The following is a 17,292-nucleotide window of genomic DNA, read 5'->3' on the forward strand; positions in this document are numbered from 1 at the left end:
GAGCTTTAGTTTCCTCCTCTTTCAAGTATTTATCTCACAGGATTGATGTAAAAATTAAATCACTTGTGAAAGCATCTCATACAGTATCTGACACAAATGCTCTGGAAATATTTGTTGAATCTTAACTTTTTTCTCATCTCTTTCAACAAGTCACACAGACCTGAGTGCCTGGGCATGGCTCTATCAGGTCTTGTTGTCTAAATAACAACGTTGGATGAGGAGTTTTTCATTGGGCACTTGTTGGATTTTCTCTCTTACTAGCACCCCCAAGAAGTTTGTAACAAACCAGTCCAAGTTATGAGGAAAAGTGAGAAGTAATCTACAACCCAACCCATTGTAGATTGGGTTTAGCAATCTACAATGTACTAGCATAGATTACGCTCGTACTCATACCCCTCAGTTGGTGTAGCTAAGCCTATTTTACAGATGAGAAAGTAGTTTTAGGTAAGCTGCTAGTAAACTGCAGATCTGCCAAGACTTCAACCCAGGTCTTAAGGTACATTGGCCTGGGCTCCTTCCACTCCACCAAGCCACCTTCCAAAGGTCAACTGAGTGCAAGGCTGGGTGGGAGTAGAAACCAGATCACGTACCTTGGGATTTCTTGGTCCTCTTCCCCCTTTAGCTTCAGAGCATATTTCTTTTGAATTCACAATACTTTTGTTTTGAGGATGTGCGGTCCCTTTAACGTCTTGAGCGACTTCGCATAGCCCCACCCATCTCCCCTCCCACTTCTCAGTTCCAAGCCCCACCCACTGCTCCTTGCTACCTGCCAATTAACGCTTGTAATCGGATTGGGAATTTGGCCTCTTTACCGGGCGACTACTGGTCCGCTTGCTCTGGGGCGGATTTTCCGTTCGGTCTGTCGCGGGCCCCTCGAGGCCCTCCTCTCAGCGGTTGCCCCAAAGAAGTAGCCAAGTGTCCCGCCCCCTCGTTGCCATAACAGCAGTACACAACGCCTCCTTGAGCCTTTCCCCTCTTCCAAAACTACCTTTCTCAGTCAGAGCCAAGACCCTCTCCGGAACCTCACCTTTAGTGGAGCAGAGCCAGGGTCTGCGCCCCTTGCGAAGGATTGGGTGGGAGGGTTGGAGACTGCGTCAGTCTGGTGCCCCAGAGGGGACAGGGAAATGGGGCTAGATAGGGTGGGAAAGTAAAAAAGAAATGAATGGAGCATGAGTTAGGAATAGAAAGGAGGGGAGGGTTGTAGGAGGTTGGTAGGGGAACGTGGTTTAAGGAGGAGGTGGGAAGAACTGGGGAGGAGAAGGCCAAGAAGCAGGGAGGCGGAGCTACAATGGGACAGTTGGAGCCCCGCTGGAGGGCTGGAAAGGCCTGGAAAGGCGTACTGAAGGGACAGAAGTCCTTGGTGGGAAATCGGAAGTGGAGGCTGGGAGTCAAAATGAGGTGTTCTCAGGGATAAGGAGAGAAACGCAGTTGGGAGGAGGTCAGGGATGATGGATGGGAAGGGTATCCCGTCAATGGAGGCAAGCCGAGGAGACAGACATTCTTTCTTGGGAGGGGCACTGAGCTTGATCTGTTACTCCAGAGTCGTCAGCAGAGAAGAAAGATGTCAGATGAAGACCTGGAAGATTTCGAGCCAGATCAGGATGATCTGGAAAAGGAAGATGATGAGAAGGAAACAGAGGAGTGGGAGGACTACAAGAAGGAGGGAGAGGAGTACTCAGAGGAAGTGAGAGCATGAAATCCTGGAATTGGTGGGGTCCTAAAGCTAAGGGATCTGGTTGGGCTGGAAGGGGATGCCTGATTCCACTTCCTCTTGCAGTGGATGCCCACGCCACTCACAGAGGACATGTTGAAGGAAGGGCTTTCTTTGCTCTCTAAGACAGGCAATGGACTGGCTCATGCTTATGTCAAGCTGGAGGTTAAAGAGAGGTGCGCTTATGGAGGACCAGGCTGCCGTCGTAGGGCCCAATCTCCTTTCTCACCCTCATTCCTGGGTGTTGCTGCTGGGAGTTTGGATCTCTCTTACTCTGGCCAGTGGAAGGGAAGGATAGAATTTGCTTTTCCAGAACCCTGTGACTCCCCACATTAGAGCTAGCCTGGGGAATTAGACGCTGCAAGGGTATGTTGGGGAATTCCTACTGGGCTCCTTCAATTGTCCATCAGAATGTCGGTTCTTGGCTTTTTGCAGACATATGCCCCTGATCACTGTTAAGAACACACCTATCTTCTCTCCTCCCTCACCACTCCCATCAGTCACCCATTCTTCTCCATCTCCACATTGTCCTCTGCTTTAGCACCTCTGCTTCTTACTGGGTACTTAACCCTAACTCTGGCCTCCTTCATCTCTTAGGGACCTGACAGACATCTACTTGTTGCGTTCCTACATCCATCTGCGCTATGTGGATGTTTCTGAGAACCACCTGACAGACTTGTCACCACTCAATTACCTTACCCACCTGCTCTGGCTCAAGGCTGATGGCAACAATCTGCGGAGTGCCCAGCTGAATGAACTGCCCTACCTGCAGGTTGCCAGTTTTGCCTATAACCAGATCACTGACACTGAGGGCATCTCTCACCCTCGTCTGGGCAGCCTGGATCTCAAAGGTAGGTCCTTAAGTTGGGCTACACAAGGTTCTCTCCTTCATAGCTTGGGGCCAACAGAAGTGGGCAGTGTGGTCTTTGGCTGTGCCACACAGCAATTTCCATCCATCCATCCATTCATTCAGACAGTCCTTATGCTCCATTATGACATTTCTATGTGCTGGAGATGTAGCAGTGAACAAACAAAATCCCTAGTCTCATACAGCTTCCATTCTAGTCAGGGGGAGACAGACAACTATCAGTAAACGTAATAACTAAGTAAATCTATAGAGTATGTTAAGAGGAGATATGTGTGGTGGAAAATAGATTAGGATAAAGGGACTAGAGATAGGCACAGGTAGCAACTGCAAACAGGTTGGTTAGGACAAGGGTCATTGAAAAGCTGACATCTGAGCCAATATTTGAGGGAGGAGAAGGAGTGCCCCAGGGCCCCAGAGGTGTTAAGTCTGGAGCTGTCCCTCCTCATAGCCACCTCATATGGGAGGGAGAGGATGATGCAGAGGCTCCCAACATTCAGGCTCTGCTGCTGAACATTTGAAGCGGCCCTCTGAGTTCTTAACACTCTCCTGCTCCTTAGGGAACCGCATCCGCAGGGTGACAGGTCTGGACCCCCAGAAGCTGCTCAGCCTGCACACACTGGAGCTTCGGGGGAACCAGCTGGAGAGCACTCTGGGAATCAATCTTCCTAAGCTGAAGAACCTCTACCTGGTAGCTCGCTGGGTTAGAGGGTGGTTGGTGTAGGGAAAAGGGTGGTGTTCTGGGGGCCAGGATGCCTGGCTTCTAGTAGGCTCTACTAACACCATCATCATCACCACGATCATTTGGTTCATTTATCATTATCATTTATTGAGCACTCACTTGGTGCCAGATGCTGTGGGGATGCAAAATTAAAACAGACAAGACAAGGTCCTTACTACCTAGCAGGGCTGCTAATGTATAATACATGAGAATAGAGACAATTTGTTTTGACACAGGTAGTAGCATAATTTGCCATAACCGAGGTACAGATATCAAGCCAAGGGAGCCACTGAAATGTTAAGTCTTTTTGACTTGTGAGCTTCTTCATTCTAGGATGGTTGGTGCTGAAGGCATTCCTCCTCAGTGGAGCAGTGAGGGTTCTTGGGCATCTGGGTGGTTTGAAGCATCTCCTCCTGAATCAGAGGTGGCTTTGATGGGATGAGCAGCAGGGGGTTACTGCTGCCTTTCTCTGGACCAGCAGCTTCTCCTAGGCTTCTTTTCTGTTTACACCTATCTCTACCCATCTTCACTCCCCTCCTTCACCCTTCCATCTCCACTCTTAAGTTTCCTGCATCTCTGACTTCTCTTCCCTGTCCCTACCACCTTTTCCCAATCCATGGACTGTATCCTGGGGGCTAGGCCCAGAACATGCTGAAGAAGGTGGAGGGTTTGGAGAACCTAAGCAATCTCACTACCTTGCATCTTCGAGACAACCAGATTGAAACTCTGAGTGGCTTCTCCAAGGAAATGGCATCACTGCAGTATCTCAACCTGAGGTAGGCACCCCTTCCAGGTCCCACCTTGTTCCTGCCCTGGACCAGGAGAAGCTCTTGACCTCATGTTCTTCCCTGGTTCCAAACCCCCAATCCTAGTCCACTCCTAGATTCTCACCTCATTCTTCAACCTGATATTTACCCCTCCTTTCCTGACTGTGTATAGCCTTGGGATCCCTGATTCTTTTTTTTTTTTTTTTTTTTTACGATTTTATTTATTTATTCGTAAGAGACAGATTTTGAGGGGGGTTTCTCTGTGCCTCTTAGACTTGGATGGCTGTTTCCTTCTCCAGACTAAAGAAGTTCTCTGCTATAATTTTCTTTTTAAAGATTTTATTTATTTATTCATGAGGGACACACAGAGAGAGGAAGAGACGTAAGGCAGAAGGAGAAGCAGACTCCCTGCAGGAAGCCTGATGCAGGACTCGATTCCAAGACTCAGATCATGACTTGAGCCAAAGGCAGACACTCAACCACTGAACCATCCGGGCATCCCTCTCTGATTCTCTATTCAATAAATCCACAGTTATTGAGAACATGGTATGTGCCAGAGATGGTCCTCATTCTCAAGGGACTTGCAGTCTGGCTCCAATTCTCTTTTCTTGGTCCTATTCCATGTAAATTTCCACTGCCCTAATACATCTCCTGGACCCCTATTTCCCCTTCCCATTTCCTGCCTCTCTTCTCCTGAGAAGATGGCTCCCTTACTGATATAAAAAAAAAGATGTGCTATTTGAGGAGATAAGAGTATTTGAGAGAAAATCTTTAGATAGAAAGCCACTGGGGATTGATTTGGGGGATTTTCCTCGTCTGATGGAGGATTTTAGGCATGTTTCTTTAAGTAAGATGTCAGGAAATTGCCTGCTTAGTCAACACGGTCAAATTCTCAAAGCTGGCAATGGAAAGAGAACCTCCAAGTAGGGAGAGATGGTTACACCTTGAAGCTCCCAGTTCCTGCCATGGTTCTTAGAGTGATCTTTTGCTAATTAGTTCTGCCATTCTGGTTGGGTAGGGTTGGGGGAGTGCTCTTTTCTTATTGATGGTCCAGATAGAGATAAGAGACCCCTCCCCCCCTGCCCCAGCCTTCAGTGGCTGCTAACTGGGGTTGTTTGGAAGTAAGGGTAGTGGGAAAGAGGTATCTCAATGACTAGGAAATGCCTCTGGGGCCAAAGATACTAAGCCCCCTGCCCTGCAAAGCACAGGACAGTCCAGCACAGAGTGCACGGAGTGCTCCGGTGATAAACTCTTCATGAGGTTTAGTCACCTCTATTGAGGTTAAGGCCGAAATGATTAAACCTGATTTCATAGGCAGCCCGGGTGGCTCAGTGGTTTAGCGCCGCCTTCAGCCCAGGGCCTGATCCTGGAGACCTGGGATGGAGTCCCATGTCGGGGCTCCCTGCGTGGAGCCTGCTTCTCCCTCTGCCTGTGTCTCTGCGCCTCTCTCTCTCTCTCTCTCATAAATAAATAAAACCTTAAAAAAAAATCTGATTTCATAAAGGCATGAGGCAAGAACATGAAAAGAAACATACTGCACAGTGAGGCACATTAGATGAAGCTTGTTCTTCAGGCCAGGAGGCCTCAGACCATCCCTAACCCTAGGCTTCTTTCTGAGGGGAGCACCAACACAGCACCCACCTTCCTGAGCTTAGATCTAGTTCCTGCTCCACTGGCCTGGGGCCTCCTTTCTAACCTTTGATTAGATAAGACTGACAGAGAAGAAGTCTGACCCTGAGAGGGAGATTCCCCATCCCTCCAACTACAAGACAGGGCTGTGACCTAGCTTTGTGGCTGCAGAAGGAGAAATAGCATCAGCACACTGGTGTGTTACAGAACACACTGTGGCTCTCACAGCTTCCTGGAAGGGGAGAGGCAGGAGTGGAGGAAGGTCGGACAGCCCTGGCTCTGCCATACTATCTGGCTATGCCTAGCAGTTTCTAGGGAAACTGGAACCCAGTGGGAGAGTCCCCCAGAGGTCCTATTCCTGGCAGTGGAGGGGCCCCCAAACCCATTATGCCCCCGGGGTAAATCCCTCCTGACCACACAGGGGCAACATGGTGACCCACCTGGAGGAGCTGGCCAAGCTTCGGGACCTGCCCAAGCTGCGAGCCCTGGTGCTATTGGACAACCCATGTACAGATGAGGCTGACTACCGCCAGGAGGCCCTGGTGCAGATAGCACACCTCGAACGCCTGGATAAAGATTTCTATGAAGAGGAGGAGCGGGCCGATGCTGATGAGATCCGTCAGAGGTTGAAGGAGACCCAGGAGCAGGAGGCTGAGGTTGAGCACGACTCAGAACTGGACCAGACATCTATGTAGCTCTTCCCGCCTCCCAGGATAGTAAGGAAGCTGATGGAGAGGCAGGAGGAGGCCAAGGGTCTGTCAGACAGGGCAAGAGAAGTTGCTCACTGAGGAGGTGGCTGAGGAAGGGATATAGCAAGGAGAACCCCTGGAAAGACAGACTTAGGAGTCTGGTGGAGGGTGTGTGTCTCAGGGTGAGTAGAGACGACCAGAGGGGCCTGGAAAGGGGTGAGGAAAGGCTTAGGAGAATACATTAGGAGAGGGAAAGGAAGGAAGAGGCCTGTGTGGGGCGGATAGCCACATCTGACACATCTGTAGATCAGCCAGAAAGGACAGGTCTGGGGCATGGTGGGGGTAGGGGAAGGAGGGTGGAGGTGGTGGTGGAGGATAGAAGCTGGGTGGAGGAGAGGAGGCAGGGGAAGAAGATCTCGCACTAAAAATCTGAAGCCAAAAATGACAGGAAACAAGGAGGGTAGGGAAAGAAGGGTAGGATGAGGCAGAAAGAGACTGAGGAGATGAGCCAAGGAAGTGTGGTGGCTGGGCACTCTGGACCTGGTCACAGACAGCAAGGGGAATGAGGCATGGCCCGGGGTTTACTTCTGCTGTCTTCCTCCAGGAGATCTGACACTGGCCCCGGACCTGAGAAGTCTCCTAGGAGCCGTGCTGCTACATTCACACCCCTCATTCTGAGACAGAGCCCACCTTCTCTTGCCTCAGCCCTGGGAATTCATCCCCGCCTGCCGTCCAGGCTCTGTGATGGGCACCTGGGCAGCCTCGGGGTGGGCCCGAGCCCCGCCTGGAACCTGGGGGTGCGTGTGTAGGGTGGGGTAGGGTGGGGGTGGGTGGGGCGGGGGGCCCTCAGGCAGGTCTGGGAGAGCCAGGCCTGCACCCAGGGGACGCTTGTAGAGTTGGCTGCGGAGGAGCTGCGGAGGCAGCTGGGTGTGTTAGGAACAATTTGGTTATCAAATAAAGAGACATTTTGATACTCTTGTGTCTGAGGGAGTTTATGAGACACCAAGGCTGTCATGGGCTTCACTGGTGCGGGGCTGTGCCTGTTACTTTCGAGGGGAGCGGGGCGTGGGTGTGAGCGCGCGTGGGTGCTGGGGTCCGGGTCCTGGGTCGCCCCCAGCCTCTTCCGCATCGCTCTCCTCCGGGACCCCCCTCATCCCACCGCCGTCGGCCCCCCGCCCGCGCTCCTACGTGCTCCTCCGCCGGAGGCTCCTGACTCATCGGGGGCTCCGGGTCACATGCGCCCGCCCGGCCCTATCGGCGCCTCCCCCCGCCCGCCCCCCGCCCGGAGCCGCAGCCGCCGTCGCCGCCACTCCCGCTTTCTCTGCGCTGCCGCCACTGCCGCCGCCGCCGCCGCCGCCGCCGCCGCCGCCACAGGCTGAGTCTGCAGCCCCGAGGTGAAGCCCCAGCAGGCCCCTAAGCCCCTCCGGCCCCCTGCCCTAGCCGCCGCGCCCCCCGCCCCCGCCCCGGGCCCGCGCGCATCCCTAGCCCAGCCGCGCTGCGCACCTGCTCCGTCATCCGCACCTTCCCCGGCACCCTCCCTCCCCGGCCTTCTGGGACCTCTCCTCTCGGTTTCTGGCCGTCGCCCCCAACTCCTTTGGGCACCAGGCCTCTCTACACCTGTTTCTAACTGGGCCTTTCTCCACCCTTGACTGACCCTCTCCCCATGCCCCTCTTCGCCTCCGGTTCTGTCGATGTTAAGTTCGGGGTCCCCCCCGCCGACTGTGCTTTTTTATCCTGGCACGTCCCCTGGCTTTGCTTGTGGGGAAATATCTTCTTTTCCCATTCCTCAGCATCCCTAGACTCCTAGACTCTCCTCTCTCACTCCTCCCCCACATTGCCTCTCTCCTTTTACATTACCTCTTGCTGCTGCACGGGGGAGGGATGGGAGGAGGGGAGAATTTGTCTAGCAGAGGGGGGGTGGGGAGGGCGGGCAGGGGTTGGGACAGGGAGGATGGGCCCAGCCTTGCCTCTCTCCCCAGATCTCTTCTCCCTCCCTGCTCAACCCCTAGGGACTGAGGGCTTCCTTAGGACCCCTCCCCAGACTTTTCCACTGTCTGTCTCTTGGGAAGAGGAGGGACGTACGTAGTTTGGGAGAGAACCTGGGATCGTAGAGTGGGGGTTGGGTGTTAAGTTGGCGTGGGATGGGGGCTCCGGAGGAGAGGCCCCAGCTGCCCAGACAGCCCATCCTCTTCTTGGCTCCAAGGAGAAATGCAAGCCTGGCAGCCATTACACTCTGAAATGGGGGAACCCCACCAGTCGGCTGCTGGAGCTACTGAGGGGGCGCCAGGGAACCTCGGCCAGTGCCCCTCCCTCCTCCCTGCGGTGTCCTCCCTTCTCACCGTTTGATCCTACCCCGCCCCCCACTGCATTGACCTTCTCTCCCCACGGCGGGGGGGGTCCCTCCTAAAGCCCGGACTGCAGCCAGCTCCTCCCCACCCCCCACCCACTGCAGTAACCTCTTTCCCGTCCCTCCCAGCCTTTAGCCCCGCCCACTGATCAGGCTCCACCTCTCTAAACCTCTTATCTTTCTCCTTCCTTCCTTTCCACCCAAGATCTCAGCCATCATGTCGATAGAGAAGATCTGGGCCCGGGAGATCCTGGACTCCCGTGGGAATCCCACGGTGGAGGTGGATCTCCACACGGCCAAAGGTAGTGAGCAGGGCATGGGCCTTTCCCCAGCCTTCAGGCTGGATTTCCCCTGGCCCCGGAGGGAAGCTGCCTTGATTCCCAGTGGGGATGGGGTGCTGGGCCAGGCTTGAAAGCCTGGGTTATGGGGGTTGGGTCCTCCTCGTCCAGGGGCGCCAGGATAGGCCGATCTCTGTGTTCTATTTTAGTATATGGAATATACCGTGCCTCTGCACTTTTGTGTGTGCACCTATGTGCATGTGCATGTGTGCATGTGTGTGCTGCCTGCATAGCTTCATATCTGTGGGTTCCTACTTGTGCATGTGGGACCTCAGCTGGGCAGATGAGGAGGCCAATGCCTGTGCTTGAGACTAGGTGTGTGTGTGTGTGTGTGAGAGAGAGAGAGAGCGCGAGCGAGCAGTGTGGGGATGGGACTGGACGAAGCAGGCAGTTTGGAACTGGAAGGCTGAAGGAATCTCTGGTCCCCTTAGTATCCTTCTGTGCCCCCCCCCCCCTTATTTCATGTTCCTCTCCCAGGTCTTTTCCGGGCTGCAGTGCCCAGTGGAGCCTCCACTGGTATCTATGAGGCCCTGGAGCTGAGGGATGGGGACAAGCAGCGTTACTTAGGCAAAGGTGAGGACTTTGCTCTCCTCCAGGCTCTCTCATTGCTCAGCTTAATACTCCTACCTCCCACAGGTTCCTGACTCCCTTCTTGCATGCCCCCCACCGCCCCTCCCAGCCTGACCCATTCTGGCCTCTCTGCCTCTCCCCAGGTGTCCTGAAGGCAGTGGACCACATCAACACCACCATTGCTCCTGCCCTCATCAGCTCAGTGAGGCCCACAATTTGCTGGGGGCAGCAGGGGCGGGGGTGGGGGATGTGGATGGGCAGGACCAGGGTCCCCAGAAGGAATCCTGGATTAGAGGAGGAGGGAGAAAAGGGAGAAAGGCCCACCTCTTGGGAATCATGGTTACCAAGGGAAGAGTGGGAAGGCTCCTTCATTGGCCCCTGCTTCCATGAAGCTCAGGTCCCCCGATGCAGACAAGCTGCTCTCAAGGAGAGTATGTGTGTATGGGGTGGGGCCCTATTCTTTAGGGCCCAGCCTCCATTCTGGCGGGTGGTGATGGTGGCTTTGCACACAGGGTCTCTCTGTGGTGGAACAGGAGAAGCTAGACAATCTGATGTTGGAGCTGGATGGGACCGAGAACAAATGTAAGCCAGGGCTGGGAGCAAGTGGGGAGGCATGAGGGGGAGGACGTGTGGAGCAGACCACATGGAGCACTGTGGGGGCTTCCCAAGGAAGGCCTGCCAGGACTGAGCCCATCTCCCATTCTCGTCCAAAGCCAAAATAAGAGGATGAATTTAACTGTAGTGGGAGGGAGTGACATTAGGACAGAAGGGAGAACTTCTTGCAGCACCAAGAGGGCGAGCTGGCAGGAGATAGTCTGTGGTCTCAGGGTCTTTAGAAATAGGTGGAGCTCTCTGCCCTTTCCCATCAAGTCACATGTGTGTGTACGTGTCTCCCCACTGTTTTTAGGAGAGTACCAACGAGGTATTCTAGGAATGCAGAAGGGGGGGTCTCCTTTACTGGCTCCGTTTGGGGAGTATAGGTGGAGGCCAGGGCTCAAGAAGACAGGGGACATGCTCAGCACCTTCCTCTCTAATCTCCCAGCCAAGTTTGGGGCCAATGCCATCCTGGGTGTGTCCCTGGCCGTGTGTAAGGCAGGGGCGGCCGAGCGGGACTTGCCCCTGTATCGTCACATTGCTCAGCTGGCTGGAAACTCGGACCTCATCCTGCCCGTGCCGGTGAGCCCTGCCCGCCGTGCCCAGGCCTCTCCTAGGAGTGGGGTGGGGGAAAGCATGAAACCTTGTGAGGAATGATGAGGGCAAAGTGCATCAAGTCAACCAAAGTGAAAAGATGGGGACAGCAGACTTCGAGTCTGGGAGGTTGGGGCTTAACACTCCCAGGAGTGGAGGAGGGAAGTGCTCTGTGACTTTTCTGCTCTGTGGCCCCCAGGCCTTTAACGTGATCAATGGTGGCTCTCATGCTGGGAATAAGCTGGCCATGCAGGAGTTTATGATCCTCCCAGTGGGCGCTGAGAGCTTTCGGGATGCCATGAGACTTGGGGCGGAGGTCTACCACACACTCAAGGGCGTCATCAAAGACAAGTATGGCAAGGATGCCACCAACGTGGGAGATGAAGGCGGATTTGCCCCCAACATCCTGGAGAACAGTGAAGGTGAGGCCAGGAGCCCCACTGACTGCTTTGGGTCTCACTCCGTCTTGGGACGGAGGGCCAGGAAGAGCTGCATACTTCATCGGGGCCTGAGGAGTATGGGTGGGAGGCCCTCGATCTGGCTCAGAGAGGTACCAGTGCTGGGGCTGGGTCCCCGAGGGTCTGCCACATTCATTCACAGGCAGGCCTAAGAGGACAGCCCTCATCTGCACAGCCAGATCTGTTAGCAACTGTAAGTTCTTACTAGAGCCCCTGGGAATGCTGGGAGGTGGTCTAGGTGTCTTGGATCCATCCTGGACTTGAACCTCATAGGATTCTCAGTTTGATGAGACACACCATACTCTAGAGATTCTATTCTGAGTCTATCCCATTTCCACCCCAACCTCTCAGGCCTTGAAGATGACCAATTTTTCTCTGCCTTGGCAGGAGCTGTATAATGAATGGAAACAATAACAAGAAGTGGCTGAGAGTTCAGCCACTTGGGCCAAATTGCCTGTATTTGAACCTTGACTTGAAGAGTTACTGGCTGGTGATCTTTCCTTTTTTTAAAGATTTTATTTATTCATGAGAGACACAGAGAGAGAGGCAGAGACAATGGGTGAGGGAGAAGCAGGCTCCCTGTGGGGAGCCCGATGTGGGACTTGATCCCAGGACCCCAGGATCACGCCCTGAGCCGAAGGCAGACGCTCAATCACTGAGCCACCCAGGAGCCTCGTGATCTTTCTTACTTCTCTGTGCTTATCTTTCTTATCGGTAAAACAGGAATAATAACAGTATCTACCTCTTAGCATCATTGTACTAGGTGACATAGTTAGCTCTCAATAAATAATAACGGTTTACAAAAAATCTGTTATGAACAGAATTGCATTCCTTTGCCCTCTTAGAAGATGGGCCTCTCTTCCCAGCTGTGGGGATAACCCCACCAGCAACTGGAGTACGGCTTCTCCCCAGCAACAGTGCTCCGCCTGGGCTCTGAATTCCTTTCTTACTCTCATTCCCCTTTGCCCACCCTTCCCGCTGATAATTTCACTGTATTCCATCCCCAGCCTTGGAACTGGTGAAGGAAGCCATCGACAAGGCTGGCTACACAGAAAAGATTGTCATTGGCATGGATGTCGCTGCCTCGGAGTTTCATCGTGATGGCAAATATGACTTGGACTTCAAGTCTCCTGCTGATCCTTCCCGATACATCACTGGGGACCAGCTGGGGGCCCTCTACCAGGACTTTGTCAGGGACTATCCTGGTGAGAACAAGGGTTGTGGGAGGGAGGGCAGCGCGAGGGTCAAGGGGCAGGCAGGGACATGTGGGGCAACTCTGGACCTTGTGGGGTGCTGATTCAGGTGTCAGAGGTCTGAAAAGAGCCTGAGAATCAGGCCTGGGGGTGAAGGAGCCTCCTGCAGAGACGGGCTGTGTCTGTAGTGTCAATGTGCAGGTACCTATGGTGAATCTGTTTCATCTACTTCGTCCTGATCAAAGTTCCAAAGCTACTGGGATCATGGGGAGGGCTTTGGAAGGAACCAGAGATGGTGAGACGGTTACCGGGCCCAGCAGAGAACTTGTACTTATAGGTGTTTTTGACTAAGGAAGTTGTGGATGTGGAGCGGAGCTGGAAGCTCTGTGGGAGCAGAACAGGAAGGCTGAGGAGGAGCTGGGTTCCTCTCTCCAGGCCTTCCAAGGGCTGTGACCCCCGCATGGAGGAAGCTGGTTTCTATTTCCCTGAGACAGAGCAAGAGAAAGCAGCAGAATGAGGATTTAGAATAGCACCAAGGAAAAGCTTCCCAGCGGTGAAAGTGGGAAAAATGCAAAGATAGTTTTGAGAAAAACTCTGTATCCTTGTTTTTTGGCAGCTTTTCTTTTCTTTTTTAAATATTTATTTGAGAGGGAAGGAGCATGAGGCAGGGGAGGAGCAGAGGGGAATAAGAGGGAGGGGGAAAGAATCTCAAGCAGACTCCATGCCGAGCACAGAGCCCATCAAGGGACTCGATCCCATGACCCCAGGATCAGGACCTGGGCTGAAACCAAGAGTTGGATGCTCAACTGCCCCCCCCCCACCGCCCCAGGCACCCCTGGAAGGATTTCTGAAAGAATTGAGATAGGAATCAGGGCAGGCTTATCTTGGAGGCAGGGAGTAAGGATAAGCAGGTTCAGTTAGCCAGGGGATTCGTCATTTCAGAGAGTGATAGGGGAAGGTGTTCCTGCTTGCTGCAGAGCCCCAGGGAGGGTCAGCAGCCCCTCCTGCTCTCCCTGCAGTGGTCTCCATTGAGGACCCCTTCGACCAGGATGATTGGGCTGCCTGGTCCAAGTTCACAGCTAATGTAGGGATCCAGATTGTGGGTGATGACCTGACAGTGACCAACCCAAAGCGTATTGAGCGGGCGGTGGAGGAAAAGGCCTGCAACTGTCTGCTGCTCAAGGTCAACCAGATTGGTTCGGTCACTGAAGCCATCCAAGCGTGAGTGTCCCCAGACTCTCCCCAACCCAGCCCGTTTCTATAGGACACCTCTGGCAAGTGCGCCCAGCCTCATACTGGTACAGATGCTGAAGGGAGTGGGAAACCTGCAGTCACCTTCCCAGCTCTTTTGGTTCTGCCCCACCCCCCAATCCACCCTACACTCTGTGCTCCTCCCAGAGAGCTTTCTGTCAGGTGTTTCTTGACATAGAACCAGTGTTGGTTCTATGGGCTAGGAAGAGAATGCCTGGTGTGTGGGCTGGGGGATCAGTGTTGGTGTGTATGGCTGCAGGTGCAAGCTGGCCCAGGAGAATGGCTGGGGGGTCATGGTGAGTCATCGCTCAGGAGAGACTGAGGACACGTTCATTGCTGACCTGGTGGTGGGGCTGTGCACAGGCCAGGTGAGTGCAAGAGAGATCTGTGTGGAATTGGTGGGTTCTAGTCAGGTGGGTGGGGCTCTCTTTCCAGGGGTCCGCAGGTGTCAAGGGAATGTCAAGGGAGCTTGTAAGTTTTCTTTTAGGGGATGAAGCAGCCACTGAGCTGCTTATCTCTGGGGATGTTTCAGATCAAGACTGGAGCCCCATGCCGTTCTGAGCGTCTGGCTAAGTACAACCAGCTCATGAGGTGAGGACACCTGGGGAATGATGGGAGCCCAGGGCCCAGAGGGTTAAAAGCTCTGTGTGCCCACCATTCCATCTCCAATACCCAGGGCCTGGAAAACAGTAGATATCCAGAAAATATTTGTTTTTGAATGATGGCTTTACTGAGGGCCTGATCCACAGCTCCTGGAGGTCAAAGCCAGGGCATGTCCACGCTTGGGCCAGGACCTAGAAGCAGGTGGTGTGCCTGGCTCAGAGCATAGGGGCTTCCTCAGAGCAGGAGCGTCCTGCTTCCCTGATTCTTTCCTTTCTGGCTCATCTCTCTCAGAATTGAAGAAGAGCTGGGAGACGAAGCCCGCTTTGCCGGACATAATTTCCGCAATCCCAGCGTGCTGTGATCCCTTGACTTTGCGCGGAGACCTGGAACCCCCCTCCCGTCCTCCTGGAGCTTCTTCCTTCCTGTCCTGCTCTAGGACATTTCACCCTGGACACCCCTGCTGACCTGCTGCACCATGTTCCTTGGCTTGTCTGGCCCCCTGCTGTGTGCTCCCCCCCACTACACCCCCCCCGCCCCCCCGCCCTGGTTCCATACTCTCCACTTCTCTGTCCTTTCTCCTCAAAAATTGGCCATGGGACTGAGGATTATAAGGGCATCCAGGCAGAGCAATCAGGGTCTCACAGGTGCATCAGGGTTGGTTGGTGAGGTGTTCAGAGAAGGGCCATGGGTCACCGTGCTTTGTGCTGCATCCACCCATTTTCCATGTCTCGGGGAGCCCAGGAAGGTCATCATGCCCAGGTGGAAGGGAGCGCTGGCTGCATGATCTAATGAGCCTGGCCTGAGACTTTAGGGGATTATTTATTTATTTATCGTTGATTAGTCTTATTGATTGATCGTTTCTCCCTAACTCCAGAGCCCAAATCTGGCCTGACCGGAGAGATTGTGTGTGTATTTCACGGGTCATAGAATCGAAGATGGCCTGGGCTTGGGAGGGTCTTGCTGGAACTGGAAGGGTAACAAGGAAAGGGCCTTGGTGTCCGCCCCTTTGTGTCTACACCAGCCCTGAACCGAAGCCGGCTAGGTCGAGGTGGGGGCTGTGTACCCTGGGGACGCTTCCCCATCACTCTCTCCTCAGCCCTGGCTTCCCTGTTCTTCCTCCAGCTGCACCAGAGCAATGTCTTGCTCCCCTGTGCCATGTTCCACAGTCGCCACCACATCTGTGGCGTGGGAATGAGCACCACCATTAAAGTCTGAATCACAGTGCGTTGTTGTGTCTGAAGAGTCTTACTCTAGTCATATGCGGGGAGAGAAGATGGAGCGCCCACACCCGAAAGTTGGTGAACTCGGATAGCAGAGCTGGGGAGGACCCAAAAAGAGGAAGAAACTGAACAAGTATGGCTAAGACGATGGCACTGCCTCCCCTCCCTGGCCAGGCGGGGACCCTTGTTGCCCCCCCACCCCTGCCTTCTCAGCATCAAGCCTGGCCCTGGGACTGGGGTGAACCAAAAGTTCTCCACCGAGAATTCCCAGAAGTGTCAAAAATGTGTGTGCGCATTTTTTAGGAAAAGGGGTGCAAACTATTCTCAGGTTCCTAGAGGGCCATGACCAAAGAGGGGATAAAGCTGTGTACTGGAAAAGCTCCCATCTAGGCCTCTCCCCAATGCAGTCTTGGTCATTCTGGGTAAGAGCACTGTATGGGCATCACCCCCTGCAAGATGGGGACCCAGGGAGGGGAGTGGTACCCGGGGCTACAAAGGAGGGTCTGAGGAAATGGAATCTTCAGGAAACTGGAGAGTCAAAGCCACAAGTGTTGGGTTTACCTTTGAGCAGGACCCCAGTGTGTGGCTGGAGACCCACTATCACTCTTCAGTTCCAAGGGAGCCCTGACTTTGGCACAGGGACCCAGGAACTCCCCAGGAGGAGAAACCCTCTCCTGGGGCTGGGACACAGAGCAGAACCCAGCAGGCAAGGGCTACACACGGGAGCTGTGGCCACTAGAGGGAGGCAAGGTTCCGTGGGACGCCACACTCAGCCCGAGCTAGGGGTGTGATGGGAGGAATTTCAAGGTTGTCCCCTCTGTGGGCCTCCTAAACTGTTTCTACTCTGAGTTCTGGTCCTGGGCTCTCTGCCATCCTGCCCAGCTCCAGGACAAGGAGAGGATTTTCGTCCTGAATGGGCAGGACCCATGTCTCTGCTCTTCTTCCTGTGTCACTGACACCTCAGCCATTTTCAGTTCAGAGAGCTTCTTGCCTCTGCTCCTCTATGCCTCTTAATTTCAGGGTGGGCAACTCATCTTTCTCTTCCCTCCTGTCTCCTGGCGCCCCTCTCTGTTCCCTTTGGGGCATGCTTTTCTCTGTGCCTCTCCGTTTTCTCTGGGGTCCGTGATATCCATCTTTCTCCTCCAATTCCTGGACTGATCAAGACGATTGTGATTGGAGCCATATTTCCTAACCTCTGCCCTTTCCCCCCACTCCTTGCTAGGTGGCCTCCTCTGGTAGCCATGCCTCCCCCCCCGCTCCCCCAGGTACTGGGTTGGATTGGGTTACAGCTAGCTCCATCTGGGCCTCCCTGGCCCCTCTCTCCACTTTCCCTTTGTGCTGTTGCCTGGAGACCAGTGAGTTGTGGGGGGCTGAGGCCATAAAGAGAGCTGGGGTGAGGGATGGTGTGGGGTGTGTGTATGTGATGATGCACCCCAAAGCTGAATGGTGAGCCTGGTCCTCAGGCTGGGGAAGAATCAGAGAGGATAGGCCCTGGCTTCTCTGACTCTCCCTATCTTCTGTTCCTACCTTTGCCTCAAATTTTTCTTTTAGGCTCGGGTATGTCACCACCCTTAGCCCATCCCTCGGTGGTTAAAAAACAAGAGAGAGCAGCTCCGGCCTACAAGGGAGCTGGGAAGGGCCTGAGCCCAGGCCCAGTGGGAGAATGAGCTGAGATGTGAGGAAGGAGAGGAAATGCGAAGGGGAATGAGGAGGAAGAGGAGGAGTCTTGGAACAAAGTTGTT

General features: G+C 54.0%; 2 protein-coding genes across 4 annotated transcripts; both read left to right on the forward strand.

Annotated features, from left to right (window-relative positions):
• The first annotated feature begins 1,561 nt into the window (after window positions 1-1,561).
• Window positions 1,562-7,094, forward strand: LRRC23 (leucine rich repeat containing 23). 2 transcript variants are annotated; one of them, XM_041736905.1, is made up of 7 exons: window positions 1,562-1,684; window positions 1,778-1,887; window positions 2,309-2,562; window positions 3,137-3,267; window positions 3,937-4,073; window positions 6,115-6,349; window positions 6,987-7,094. In XM_041736905.1, the coding sequence occupies exons 1-7, from the start codon at window positions 1,562-1,564 to the stop codon at window positions 6,993-6,995; spliced, it is 999 nt and encodes a 332-aa protein (XP_041592839.1). In that variant the 3' UTR covers window positions 6,996-7,094. The 2 variants fall into 2 exon arrangements, with proteins under 2 accessions (XP_041592839.1, XP_041592838.1); XM_041736904.1 differs by having other exon boundaries at window positions 6,115-6,409; window positions 6,987-7,092.
• A 583-nt stretch (window positions 7,095-7,677) lies between these two features.
• On the forward strand, window positions 7,678-15,554 carry ENO2 (enolase 2). Of its 2 annotated transcripts, none has more exons than XM_041736903.1 (12): window positions 7,678-7,776; window positions 8,935-9,031; window positions 9,545-9,640; window positions 9,781-9,839; window positions 10,150-10,219; window positions 10,680-10,813; window positions 11,025-11,247; window positions 12,291-12,488; window positions 13,496-13,697; window positions 13,987-14,095; window positions 14,260-14,318; window positions 14,622-15,554. In XM_041736903.1, exons 2-12 carry the CDS (start codon window positions 8,947-8,949, stop codon window positions 14,689-14,691), a joined length of 1,305 nt encoding a protein of 434 aa, XP_041592837.1. In that variant the 5' UTR covers window positions 7,678-7,776; window positions 8,935-8,946; the 3' UTR covers window positions 14,692-15,554. The 2 variants fall into 2 exon arrangements, with proteins under 2 accessions (XP_041592837.1, XP_041592836.1); XM_041736902.1 differs by having other exon boundaries at window positions 15,453-15,554.
• Window positions 15,555-17,292: the final 1,738 nt, after the last annotated feature.

Source organism: Vulpes lagopus, chromosome 21 (assembly GCF_018345385.1).
Source record: "Vulpes lagopus strain Blue_001 chromosome 21, ASM1834538v1, whole genome shotgun sequence".
Classification (NCBI taxonomy): Eukaryota; Metazoa; Chordata; class Mammalia; order Carnivora; family Canidae; genus Vulpes; species Vulpes lagopus.

Excerpts from the sequence above, each read along its gene's own strand:
- LRRC23 (XM_041736904.1), top strand. The coding sequence starts at position 1,562 with ATGTCAGATGAAGACCTGGAAGATTTCGAGCCAGATCAGGATGATCTG. Across the intron at positions 2,563-3,136 it reads GGGCAGCCTGGATCTCAAAG|GGAACCGCATCCGCAGGGTG; the intron begins GTAGGTCCTTAA and ends CCTGCTCCTTAG. Across the intron at positions 4,074-6,114 it reads CTGCAGTATCTCAACCTGAG|GGGCAACATGGTGACCCACC; the intron begins GTAGGCACCCCT and ends CTGACCACACAG.
- ENO2 (XM_041736902.1), top strand. The coding sequence starts at position 8,947 with ATGTCGATAGAGAAGATCTGGGCCCGGGAGATCCTGGACTCCCGTGGG. Across the intron at positions 9,641-9,780 it reads GCAGCGTTACTTAGGCAAAG|GTGTCCTGAAGGCAGTGGAC; the intron begins GTGAGGACTTTG and ends GCCTCTCCCCAG. Across the intron at positions 10,814-11,024 it reads ACCTCATCCTGCCCGTGCCG|GCCTTTAACGTGATCAATGG; the intron begins GTGAGCCCTGCC and ends TGTGGCCCCCAG.